Source organism: Microtus oregoni, unplaced genomic scaffold (assembly GCF_018167655.1).
Source record: "Microtus oregoni isolate MIOR12 unplaced genomic scaffold, Mior012 000060F_ref0000265, whole genome shotgun sequence".
In the NCBI taxonomy this organism is placed as follows: Eukaryota; Metazoa; Chordata; class Mammalia; order Rodentia; family Cricetidae; genus Microtus; species Microtus oregoni.
The window spans coordinates 1,904,607-1,916,801 of record NW_024543870.1 but is presented as its reverse complement, the minus strand read 5'-3'; the positions used below and the strand labels follow the sequence as shown (position 1 = coordinate 1,916,801).

The window sequence follows — 12,195 nt, the reverse complement described above, 5'->3', positions numbered from 1 at the left end:
CTGACCTGCTGCTGATCCCTGGTGGGCATCTTCTATATGAAGGGTAGACCATTCCAGGCAAAAGTACTCACTTTGGTCAGGTAGGCATGGTGGCCTACACCAATAACAACAGAGCTGAAGAGACTGAGGTAGAAGGTTCTAGGCCAGCCTGAGCTCTACAAGAAGACCCTGACTTTAAAAATAGGCAAACAGATGGGCTGGGGCTAGAGTTCAGGGGTAGACTGTTAGCCTAGCACGTTAACATTTGTAAAACCCAAAGATCCCACTGTTGTGGCCCTGGGCTTCTTCCTAATCCACTTTGGGCCTTCCTTCTATTTTCTCCTCATTTCCTTCTTAGTTCCCTCCTAAGCGGTGCCACTTTTGACCTTTCTGTTAGAGTTGAGCATGCATTACATTTGATTAACTCCTTTTAAAACATGATTAAAATACAACTATTTCTAGTAACAATGTTATCAGATGTCAGCGACTGTATGCAGTAAATACCACCTGTTTGCATTGTGCTCGGCTCTGCACAGATGAAGGGCTGTTTCTTCTGATTAACATGTGACTACACATTCTTTGGGGATACATTGTAATATTTCAACACAAGTTTAATGACCAGACCAGGATAATGGCATTAGCCTCCTCAAACATTTATTCTTTCCTTGTGTTGATAGCTTTCAAAAGTCTTTCTACTAGCTATTTTAAATATACAGCTAATGAATATTAGCTCTAATTGCCCTTCTGTGCTATAAAACTTTAAAGGCTGCTCTTAGTCAGGTAGCACCTGCCTATAATCCCAGCACTTGGGAAATGGAGATGGAAGGGTCAGGAGTTCAAGGTCAGCCTTGGCAGCATTCATCATCAGCCTGTGCTACTGAGACCAAGGTGTGGGGGTTCTCTTCCGTTCCTCCTATCCAGTTAACTCCAGTCAAAGCTAACTGTCTACCTGAACCTATCTTCATTTAGCCCTAAGGAATCTGTCCTGTCAGTGACCCCTTTCTCCCTGCCACTCTCTCCCTTCCAAACTGACTTAAGTTGGCTGCTGATGCTTCTAAGGCCGTTTGCTGGGGTATGCAAGCTACTTAACAACTTTTACAACAAAATAACCACAAATGGTTCACAATGCCTTTATAAAAGGTCTGTACCAGCCTGAAGTATATGAGTAATAATTCTGTAACAGCTGCTTTCTGATATACACGTGCAATTCTTTGATTAGAGAACATGGGGCCTGCACAGTTAGCTCTTACTTCAGCATGTGTCATATGAACAGAGGCCCTGTGTCTTTAAAATGCCATATTCACCACTGCCCTCACAAGGGAAGAAAGGACTGTGCTAACATTGGTAGTTAGTGCTCTTGTGTTTAAGTAATAAACATAACACCTCTACGACTTGTTCCCCATTGTAACTCAAGATGCTTCAATACAAGGTAAGTCGTGTGCAAAGTAATTCTTGGAATTTCCTCCATATTCTCATTGCATTTTTACACATCTACATCACTCATCTGAGTGATACATACTTAACATGAAACTCAGCAACCTGTGGTCGAATTTGTATCTTAGAGACTTTTTTCCAAAGTAATTTTAGGATGCTATCATGATTTGATTGTCCATACCTTTTTGTATGAGCCCGTGCCTGTGGTCTACTTCACATTCGCGTCAGAGTGAAGTGTGGCTCATCCAGTTTTACTCATTCTTGGTAACACAGACAAGCATAGGCGCATTGGAGAGAATCTGCTGATCTCGGGCCCTGTTCCGGGACTTCCATGAAATGCTTTCAATTTATAGGCTCTGAACATCATTAGCAGTTCAGAGGCAAGTGTGTATTGTATTCTGACCCTTTAATGAAAGATATAAAAGGATTTATGGCTACTTTTCAAAATTACATGAAACCTGGTTCTCAGGCTTGCTTGCTGTAATCATAAACACATACCTATTTGGAATGAACTGTGGGTATCCTCTGTAGTCTCATAGGGATATTTGTGCCAGTTCTGTATTTGGACCAGAATTCTGATATCCATATTTTACTGACTGTACTAGAGACATTTTATTTCATATTTCAGCATCTTTGAAATTGAGCATTATAATTAGTGGTGTGTCATTATTCAATCAGAATTGTTTTTCTGAATGAAATGTTATACTTGTGATATCTTAGGCTTGAAGAAACCATTCATTTCTGTAATATATGTAAATATGTATACATATCCCAGAGTCACTGCTTTGTTTCTGAGACCCAGTCAGTAGGTTAATGTCACAGTTATGGAAAGTGACATTCTTAGCTGCGGTTTACAGAACTGAGCTGGCAGATCTGCACATGGAGATCATCACACTTGGTGGTTTTTCTCCATGGTTTTGTTTCCTGCAGGAGGAAATGGCCTTAATTAAATCTAACTGACTACAAATCAGCTGACTTCCTGTATCCTCTCTTTTTTTGTTGTTGTTTTCCTAGTACACTTTTAACCAGAATTTGCCCAAAATCGGTAATACTGTTTCTTCCCCTACCCCTCTTCCTCCTCCTTCCCTCCCTCTCCACATCTCTCTGTCTGTCTCTCTCTCTCTGACATGGTTTCACTGTATAGTTCTTGATGACCTGGAATCTCTGCCTCCCTAGTGTGGGATTAAGAAGCATGGACCACCACGTCAGGCAGGATTTCCTAATTTTGTTATTTAATTGAAGGTTCAGATTCATGGCATCTCTGTTCTGGTGATATTTTTCACCAGCGTTAGAATACTTACCTTTCGTATGCATGAAAGTCTGTGGGAGCCAACACAATGGCACAGGCCTGGAATGCCAGCCTTTGGTTTCTCATTCACTGTAGTTTTTATAGGTACTAACATGCATTTGTTGTTAACACAGTAAGTATAACATGTTTTGAAGAATTGGCCCTGTTTGATGATTCAGTTTCAACCAGGGTCACTTCAATATACGTAACCCATTTTGCCCAGGAAACTGGACTGACAAAATCTTTACAGACTCAAGACGTTAGCCTTGGAGTCTTCACACTCAGACTTGCATGTCAGTGTCAGAAGGCTCCCTGTGCCTGAGGAGACGACTCACTGGAAAATTCCACGGTAGAAATTGTTTCCAGAAGGAAATTGCAGTCTATCGATTTGATGTGTCATCCCTTCTAAAAGAAGAAATGAAGTTCTGAAAACACATGTCACTTGTCAGTTCCACTCGATGGGTTTTCTAAATGTGCATGCTGCATCCTCAGTTCAGCTAGCTTGTGTAAGCCTCCTTTGATTGATGCGCAACAATCTCCTCATGTCTCCTTTTTCTCCACTTTGCCCCATTCTTTTTCCAGGTCCATACGTTCCGAGGGCCACACTGGTGTGAATACTGTGCCAACTTCATGTGGGGCCTCATTGCTCAGGGAGTGAAATGTTCAGGTAAGAGCCCCTGCTCCTCCCCGTTGTGCCAGCAGCCACTCAAAGACTGGGCTTGTGTTGGCCATAACCTTCTCACACTTGGTGGGCAGAGCAGTAGGGATATGTGTAATTCCCTGAAAAGGAAGAGGCCAGCTTGTTTCAGACAGAAGCAGAAGCACTTCGGTTATATTCATGCCGTTGGTGTTGTACTGACTGCATCTATAGTGGTTTTGGTTTTTTTAAGCAGTGAGCAGGACATAAGATTGTTGCCTTGGAAACTGAATTTTAAAGCTGACTTGGTAAGCTGAATTGTCCTAACTACATTTTTTAAATCAAAGTCAAAGCTGTAAAAAGTCTACAGATTTATCCTCAAAGATGATTACCAAGTTCTGAAGAAGTACTTGATCTTTTATATTTTCTCTATGATACATAAAGATGCTCAATGTAACAGATCCTTTTTGTGAAAAATGATGATGGTATTTTCGGTCTACATTTAGACACTTTTACCCATAAAGAAAAACTCAATGTGGTAGGCTTGAGAGATGGCTCAGTGGTTAAGAGCACTTGTTGCTCTTGCAGAGGACCTGGGTTCACTTCCCAGAACCCATATGGTGACTCAAAACCATCTGTAGCTCCAGTTCCAGGGGATCTGATGCCACCTTCTGAACTCTGTGGGTACCAGGCACACATATATGTAAGCAGAATATTATGTAGTATTTTCTCTAAATATTAAATATGTTATACTTGATCATTAGAGTTCTACTATTTAATTTTTGAACTAAAATATCTTCTTACATGTCTTTTAGCATAAAGCTTTACGCAGATGTGTGCTGAGAGGGCCGGGGATGTGACTGTCGGTAGGGACTTGCTCAAGGGTTGTTTCAGTCCCCACATCCTCAAAATACTAGCACACTGGAGGTGACAGCAGGAAGATCAGAAGTTCAAAATTGTATGTAGCAAAGTTGTGAGTTCAAGGCCAGCCTGAGATACATAAGACCCTGGCTTTTTTTCCTGAAGTATATTAAGGGTAAATTATTTCAAAATGATAACTACCCTAATTTCTCTTTTCTGATTTAAGATTGAGTATTTTAGTTGTGCATTAAATGCAGACATGTTTATGTGTGTTGCTAGGTTGCATTTTCTTTGAGTACAAAGCACAATATGTATTGCATGTGAGTAGTCTCTGATCATCACTGAGGAATTCTCAGTTTCCAGACATGTGTCACAGGCCAGTCCTATTCAGTATGCTCCCTGACATGGGGAGAAGGATAACATGTCACAGTGGCACTTAAGTGTGCAGAATGATCTGTCCAGGAGTGCCTTAGCTCTAATTCAGGTGTCAGAGTCCACACGGAAGCCTCCTTGGAAGACTGTGGTACTGTCTCTGAACTAAAGGGCAGCAGCAGGGCTGGAAAGTCTTGGTCACTGTGGTAGGAAGACCATCTAGACCAGTGGTTCTCAACCTTCCTAATGCTGTGACCCTTTAATATGGTTCCTCATGTTGTGGTGACCCTAAAACTATAAAATTATTTTTGTTGCTGCTTCATAATTGCAATTTTGCTACTGTTATGAATTGTAATGCGAATATCTGATGTGCAACCCATATGAAAGAGTAAGTTGACCCACAGGTTGAGAACCACTGATTTTCATGGTTGTTGAAAGGCAGATAACATACCCCTTCCACAGCAGGTCTCCTGCTCAAGGAGTGAGGGTCTCAGTCAGCCCCATTTGTCTTTTGTGAGACATCCTTGACCAGCTGACATGGAGAGAGTTTCTTAGCACTTGACAGTCACTTACGTAAGGTTTTCTGTGAATTAATGGTGTGTACCATGTACCTTTGGAAAGAGAGAAAACCATGTACATGAGAATCCTGTCAGACAGCAGCAGAAACAGCCCCCACTGTGTCTAAAGTATATGTGGTAATATGCTACAGTCCCAAGTCGTATTTGGAAGAAATGCCTTGGAACAGCTGTTTTAGTGATAACATAAGCAAGGAAAAATAAAATGATTTAACTCTGCCCTCTATCTCTTCCCATGAGTAAAGGGCAGAAGCTAAAAGAAAAGTCTGGAGAGTTTTCATCTGTGCTTTAAAATGTTACCTGTGGAGCACATGTCAGCCTTTGTTTGAATACAGAGGAGGGCTGGGGTGTGACTCAGCAGTGTTTGTCTCACATGATGCATTCCCCAGCGCACATTCTTTGAAAACGGAGTATGGTTTGCAGGCTTGTACTTCCAACACTCAGGAGGGACAGGCTAGACCAGGATTTCGGGATCGTTCTCAGCTACACAGGAAGTTCAAGGCAAGCCTAGACGACACGAGACTCTGCCTTAAAAACAAAGCAACAGAAACCTCACAAATCCACCATAATGATCTTCAGAAAATAAAAATAATTCCTTTTAAATAAACAGAATCTACTTTGGTAGATGTAGCTTCCCAGCACTGTGGAGACAGAGACCTGAGTTTAAAACTAGTCTGGTCCTTCCTCCATCTTGACTATCCCTTTTCCTCAAATTCTCCTCCCTACTCCTCTTCTCCTCTCCTTTTCCCCTTCCACCCTCCCTTCTCTCCCCACCCCCATACTCCCAATTTTGTCAGGCAGTCCTGTCTATTTCCCCTTTCTAGGGGGATCTGTATATGTTTCTCTTAGGGTTCACCTTGTTACTTATTTCTCTAGGGTCATGAACTATAGAGACTCATTATTCTTTGCTTTACAGCTAGTATCCACTTATGAGTGAGTACATACCAAGTTCATCTTTCTGGGTCTGGTTTTACTCACTCAGAATGGTTTTTCTAGTTCTGTCCATTTGCATGCCAATTTCAAGATGCCATTGTTTTTTACCACTGAGCTGTACTCCATTGTGTAAATGTACCACATTTTCTTTATCCATTCTTCAGTTGAGGGACATCTAGGTTGTTTCCAGGTTCTGTCTATTACAAATAATGCTGCTATGATCATAGTTGAACAAATGTTCTTGTAGAATGATTGAGAAACCTTTGGGTATTATGCCCAAGAGTGGTATTGCTGGGTCCAGAGGTAGGTTGATTCCCAGTTTTCTGAGAAACTGCTACACTGATTTCCAGAGTGACTGTACAAGTTTTCATTCCCACCAGCAATGGAGGAGTGTTCCCCTTATTCCCCATCCTCTCCAGCTTAAGCTATCATTGTGGTTTTTTTTATCTTAGCCTGTTCTGACTGGTGTAAGATGGTATCTCAGAGTCGTTTTGATTTGCATTTCCCTTATGGCTAGGGAACATTTCCTTAAGATGAGAGCAAGGGAAGAGATATTTTGATTGAGAGAGCCATTATGGGGCTAGCAAGAAGTTTAGCACTAGAGGAATTCCCAGGAATTCCACAAGGATGACCCCAGATAAGACCCTGAGCATCAGAGGAGAGGATGCCCAAACTGACCTTGCCCTGTTGTCAGTTTGATGAATATCTTAAATGTCACCATAGAACCTTCATCCAGCAACTGTTGGAAACAGAGGCAGAGACCCGCAGTGGAGCACTGGGCTGAGTTCCCAAAGTCCAGTTGAAGAGTGGGAGGAGTGAGAATATGAGCCAAGAGGTCAAGACCATGATGGGGACACCCACTGAAACAGTTTACTTAAGCTAATGGAAGCTCACCAACTCCAACCAGAGAGGAAGGAACCAGCAGAGGACCAAACTAGTCCCTCTGAGTGTGGGTGACAGGTGTATGGCTGGGGCAGACTGCAGGGACACCGGCAGTGGCACCAAGATTTATCCTACTGCTTGTGCTGGCTTTTGGAGAACCTATTCTCTTTGGATGGATACCTTTCTCAGCCTAGATATAGTAGGGAGGGCCCAAAGCAATGTGCCTTACTCTCTCTGAGGAGTGGATGGGAGTGGGCTGAGGGGTAAAGTGGAGGGAATGGGAGGAGGGGAGGGAATAGAAACTAGGATTGGTATGTAAAATGAAAAAAAGATAGTTTGTTTTCTTTAAAAAAAAAAAAAACTAGCCTGATCTACATAGTGAGTTCCAGGTCAGCCAGAGCTACACAGTGACAGTCTTCTAAAAGGGAAAAAAAAAGAGTTTAGACTCACATTAGTTGTTTTGATAACCAATTAACATTTGTATTGCCGGTGAGGATTTTAGCTCTAAATGACTCTAGGACTCTCTGGCCGAGGCCAGAATTTGAAGAGCGAAGGCTGTAGAGCGCACAGTCACGATAGTAGGTGGGGCAATAGTCCCTTTCCCAAGGGGAACTGTGTGAGACAGTCAGAGGGTTATGAGTTCAAAACCGGCCTGCCAGCAAATAAATCATACACACACACACATTCAAATGATTAATTTTCCCACACTTTTTAAAATCATGAAATGTAAACTTCTAGGTTCTGTTATTATTATGTAATCACTGAATTTTATCAGACATTCCTCTTCCAGGAAATGTTATTCCCAAAAATAATTTATTCTATCAGAATTCCTAAATTGTATTTATTTTAGCCTTGCCAGAATATTCCAAGAGAAAAGGAAAGATAATACTTGTCTTAAAACAGACATTTTAGCTGAGTTTAAATTGTGAAGATTCCTTAATATTTTCATCACTATTATTGTCATTTCTACCCTCAAACAAGAAATAGCAGTTTCCCTCCTAATAATAGAAGTTATTTTAAATATGCAGATATTGAACTTTTAGTCTGAAGAACTTTATTTTTATTAGCACCTCGATTGGCTACATATAGCTCTAGTGGTTTCCCTAAATAGCCGGTGAGGACTTGAGGGATCCCTTTAAAAATTTTCATGTAGCCGCTTTTGTTTGAAAGTAATATTTTTATAAATATTCAAAGGCATAAACCATTTCTCTTAATTTGCTTATGAAAATGATATGTGATGGCTATTAGATACTCACTGTGAGATACTCAATTTTAGTAAGGAGAAGGGACTGAAGAGATGCCTCAGCAGTTAAGAACACAGGAACCTGAGTTCAGCTCCTAGCACTTAGGTCAGGGCTCACAACTACCTGTAACTCCAGTTCCAGGGACATCCAACACCTCTGGCCTCTGCAAGCACCTGCAGAAACATGTGCATACCCATACACAGACACACATATACACAATTAAAAATAACGAGAATCTTTCATAGTGGAAAATACCAGAGAAGTACATTTAACAATAAAATTTATCGGCTGCAGATGTAGTTCAATGGTAGGCATTTGCCCAGCCTACATGGAGCTCTGGTTCAATCATCAGTGCTACAGAAAGAAGAAAAAGATGTTTCTTCATATCCTTCCCCATGTATAACCTCAAAATGGAAACCCAGGCTTAAACCCTGATGCATCCACATATCAAAACATGTATATGGTGCCAACAGGGTCACATTTATCCTTTGAAAGTTTGCAGTCATCTTTTGGGTTTTTGAGACTGGGTTTCTCTGTGTAACAACCCTGGCTGTCCTGGAACTCGCTCTGTAGACCAGGCTGGCCTTGAACTCACAGAGATCCATCCGCCTGTGTCTACCTCTCAAGTGCTGGGATTAAAAGTGTGTGCCACCACCATACAGCTGCAGTCATCCATTTTAAATAGACAGCTACTAGATATAATTGTGATTCACTCAAAACCACATCAAATAATGACGAAGCTCAGATTTAGAACTTAAAGACAATGAAATGTTTGCTAAACAAGTATTCTTTATTCCACTTGAACAATATAAAAGTATGGGATTAACTTCAAAGACTAAATTTCTAACAGGATTGGAGATGAAGTTCTTTGGAAGGCCGTGGTAAGGAAACAGCATTAAAATACAGCATCAGGGCTGGAGAGATGGCTCATTGGCTAAGAACATTGGCTGCTCATCTAGAGGCCCTTTTCCCGTGCTCCACATGGTGACTTACAACTATCTATAACTCTAGTCCCAGAGACTCTGACCTGCCCCTGCCCCATACACAGAAATTACAGCATCTTTCTATATGCTCTGAAAACACTGAGAATATTTCAGTGCACGAGCAGCACACCACATTTCAGTCTGCCATTAAGGCTTAGCACGCAGGAGGCAGAGGCAGGTGGATCTCTGTGAGTTCAAGACCAGTCTGGTCTACAGAGTGAGTTCCAGGACAGCCAGGGCTACACAGACAACACAGACTGTCTTGAAAGAACAAAACAAAAGCAAACAAACAAAAAAAGACTTTATTTTGTTTTCGTATCTAAGTCATATGCAGTTCTGTTCCTCCAGAAGATGTTACACACAAATGAGAGACAGGTCCGTAGATGTCATTTGTTATATCTCTTGGTTTTGTAGGTTAATTCTATGTTATTAAACTGTATTTCATCCTCCAGTTTCTCAAGATAAGAAATATACAACATTGCTGGGCGATGGTGGCACACACCTTTAATTCCCAGCACTCGGGAGGCAGAAGCAGGTAGATCTCTGAATTTGAGACCAGCCTGGTCTAGAGAGCAAGTTCTAGGACAGCCAGGGCTACACAGAGAAACCCTGTCTTGGAAATAAAATAAGAAGAAGAGAAGAAATATACTGTGACCAAGACAGGAAAAGAGCAACAAAGAATCCACATTGCACTTTAATCTGCATTTTCTTCACACACATGTTGGACTTCTGACCTCAGGCTGTCTGGCTTTGTATGCACCAACTTCTCTGTGTACATGCATGTTGCACTTCTAGAAAGCACAGAGACCCATGCTTTGAAGTGAATGACCAGCGTCATTCATTTACATTCTAATGGTAGGTTAAAGGGTAACAGAACTATGTTAATGTACATTTTGGAAGATAGTTATTCATTGTTTTATGAATATCCATATTTAAATAATTAAGAAACAAGAATATAATATCTAGGTTTTATCACTGCTTTGTAAAAGTCCTACAAGATCAAGCACAGATAGTTGCGAGACTGGTACAGGTGAAATACCGCAACACTTTTACACCCAAGAATATATCCTGGTGCTGTGATACACAGTACTGAACAAAAGACTGAACGTAGGTAATTCATCGTCAGCGCTGACAGAAGTACTAGTGTGTGCAGTGTGTGGTGGGCAGGAAGGAGGGTGAGGAGATCAGCAGAGCACAGGCTGGCCGCTGTGCAGTCCAGTCACAGTGCAGCTCTTCTAGCCGAGTAGCGGGAACACAGCGGGGCCTCATTTCCTCCCTCTGCGAGGACGGCTTGTCCCAGCTGCTCCTCACAAGCCCCTCTGAGACCGGGGTTGCGCATGGAGTGCGAGACACAGCCAAACTACTGCTAAATGATGAAAATTGGCCAAAGTTCAGACTTTCAGTGCACTTTAAAAGAGTTTTCCAGCAGGCTATATACATTCTACTTTATTTCTTCAATAATTATAACACCTACAACCACATAAAAAAATTAAGTTATGACAAGATATTTGTATAACCATGAGAAAACTTGGAGATCTGGACTAAAGAAAGTTTCTAGAATTGGTTCAGCAGTTTAGTGACTTCTTGCTCTTCCAGGAGTTCAGGTTCCAGCACCACAGCACCCACACAGGGCAGCTCTTAATAGCCTGTAACTCCGTAGACCAGATACAGGGGATCCAGTGCTGCCTTCTGGCCTCTGCCTGCACACATGTGGTCCACAGAGAGAGGGAGAAAGGGAGGGTGTTTTATAGACCAGGTAAACATTTTAATTTTATCTTCAAAGGTGAGCCAGGCCTGGCATTGTAAGTTTAAAGTAGAACTTGCTGAAATGGAAGATTTAAGTGGGTTCTGACTCACAACATTTACAGGAGCCAAGATACAGTCCAGAATTACTTATCCTACCATGAACCAGGAAAGCTTAAACTCAAAACTTGAAATGTTGGGATTATAAGACAAGAAGCAGGAGCTGTCTTAAACTGCTCCAACGAAACATTCTGAAAAACATAAAGATGCCCAGGTGTTGGTGGCGCACGCCTTTAATCCCAGCAGTCAAAAGGCAGAAGCAGGCAGATCTCTGTGCATTTGAGGCCGGCCTGGTCTACAAGAGCTAGTTCCAGGACAGGCTCCAAAGCAACACAGAGAAACCCTGTCTCGAAAAATTAAAACAAACAAAAAAACATAAAATGGCATTTACTTTAGTTGAATTATTTATTCAGTATATTTTATCACTTGAGTCTAATTTAGCAGAACACTTTTGTTCGTCATCCATTATAAAACTTCATTATACTCTTGTTATTGAAAAGGGATCTCAAATATTAACCAGGAAGTTCTTGGGTTCTGCTGCCCAAGATGTTAGAGCCCTGTAAAGCCAGAGGAGTAATTTCAATAGAGACGATCGATATAGAGACTTGAGGGCTCCAGAGTCAGCCCCACTATGTATGTAGCTTGGACAAATTTCTTAACTTGCCTTGTTTCAGATATAAATAGGAAATGAGAAAAAAACAGTAGCTATTTGATAGACTTTTGTGGTTTTAAAGGAAATAGTAAAGACAAGACACTTTTAATGGTAGTGGGTAATAATACTAAGTCTTCCATAAATGTTAGCTACTGTTCATAGTAAAAAGAATGATAATGGCTATTTTAGACTACCCAAGAAATTATATGTACTCTTACCTATAAAAAAAGGTTTGTGGCTGGGTGGTGGTAGCACACGCCTTTAATCCCACCACTTGGGAGGCAGAGGCAGGTGGATCTCAGTGAGTTCAAGGTCAACCTGGTCTTAAGAGTGAGTTCAAGGACGGCCAAGGCTATACAGCGAATCCCTGCTTTGAAAAACAAAACAAAAATAGGGGGTTGTGAATAGATATAAATGGGAACTGATTTATTTTAAGCAAACCTTGTATACACTTATTTTGGGTGTCTAATTCTATTTTATATCAAGTGATTTGAAATTTGATTACAACTTACAGTAGGTGTAAATTTTCTTGAGATATCTGACTGATTCATC

General features: G+C 41.2%; 1 protein-coding gene across 3 annotated transcripts in view; it reads left to right on the top strand.

The window, feature by feature from the left end:
- The window catches only part of LOC121439273 (N-chimaerin), a 142,382-nt gene that overhangs the window by 113,150 nt on the left and 17,037 nt on the right, over positions 1-12,195 (top strand). For all 3 annotated transcript variants that reach the window (XM_041639729.1, XM_041639730.1, XM_041639731.1), the window contains one exon: positions 3,284-3,368. In XM_041639729.1, coding sequence (XP_041495663.1) covers positions 3,284-3,368 — 85 coding nt within the window. The remainder of the gene's footprint in view (positions 1-3,283; positions 3,369-12,195) is intronic.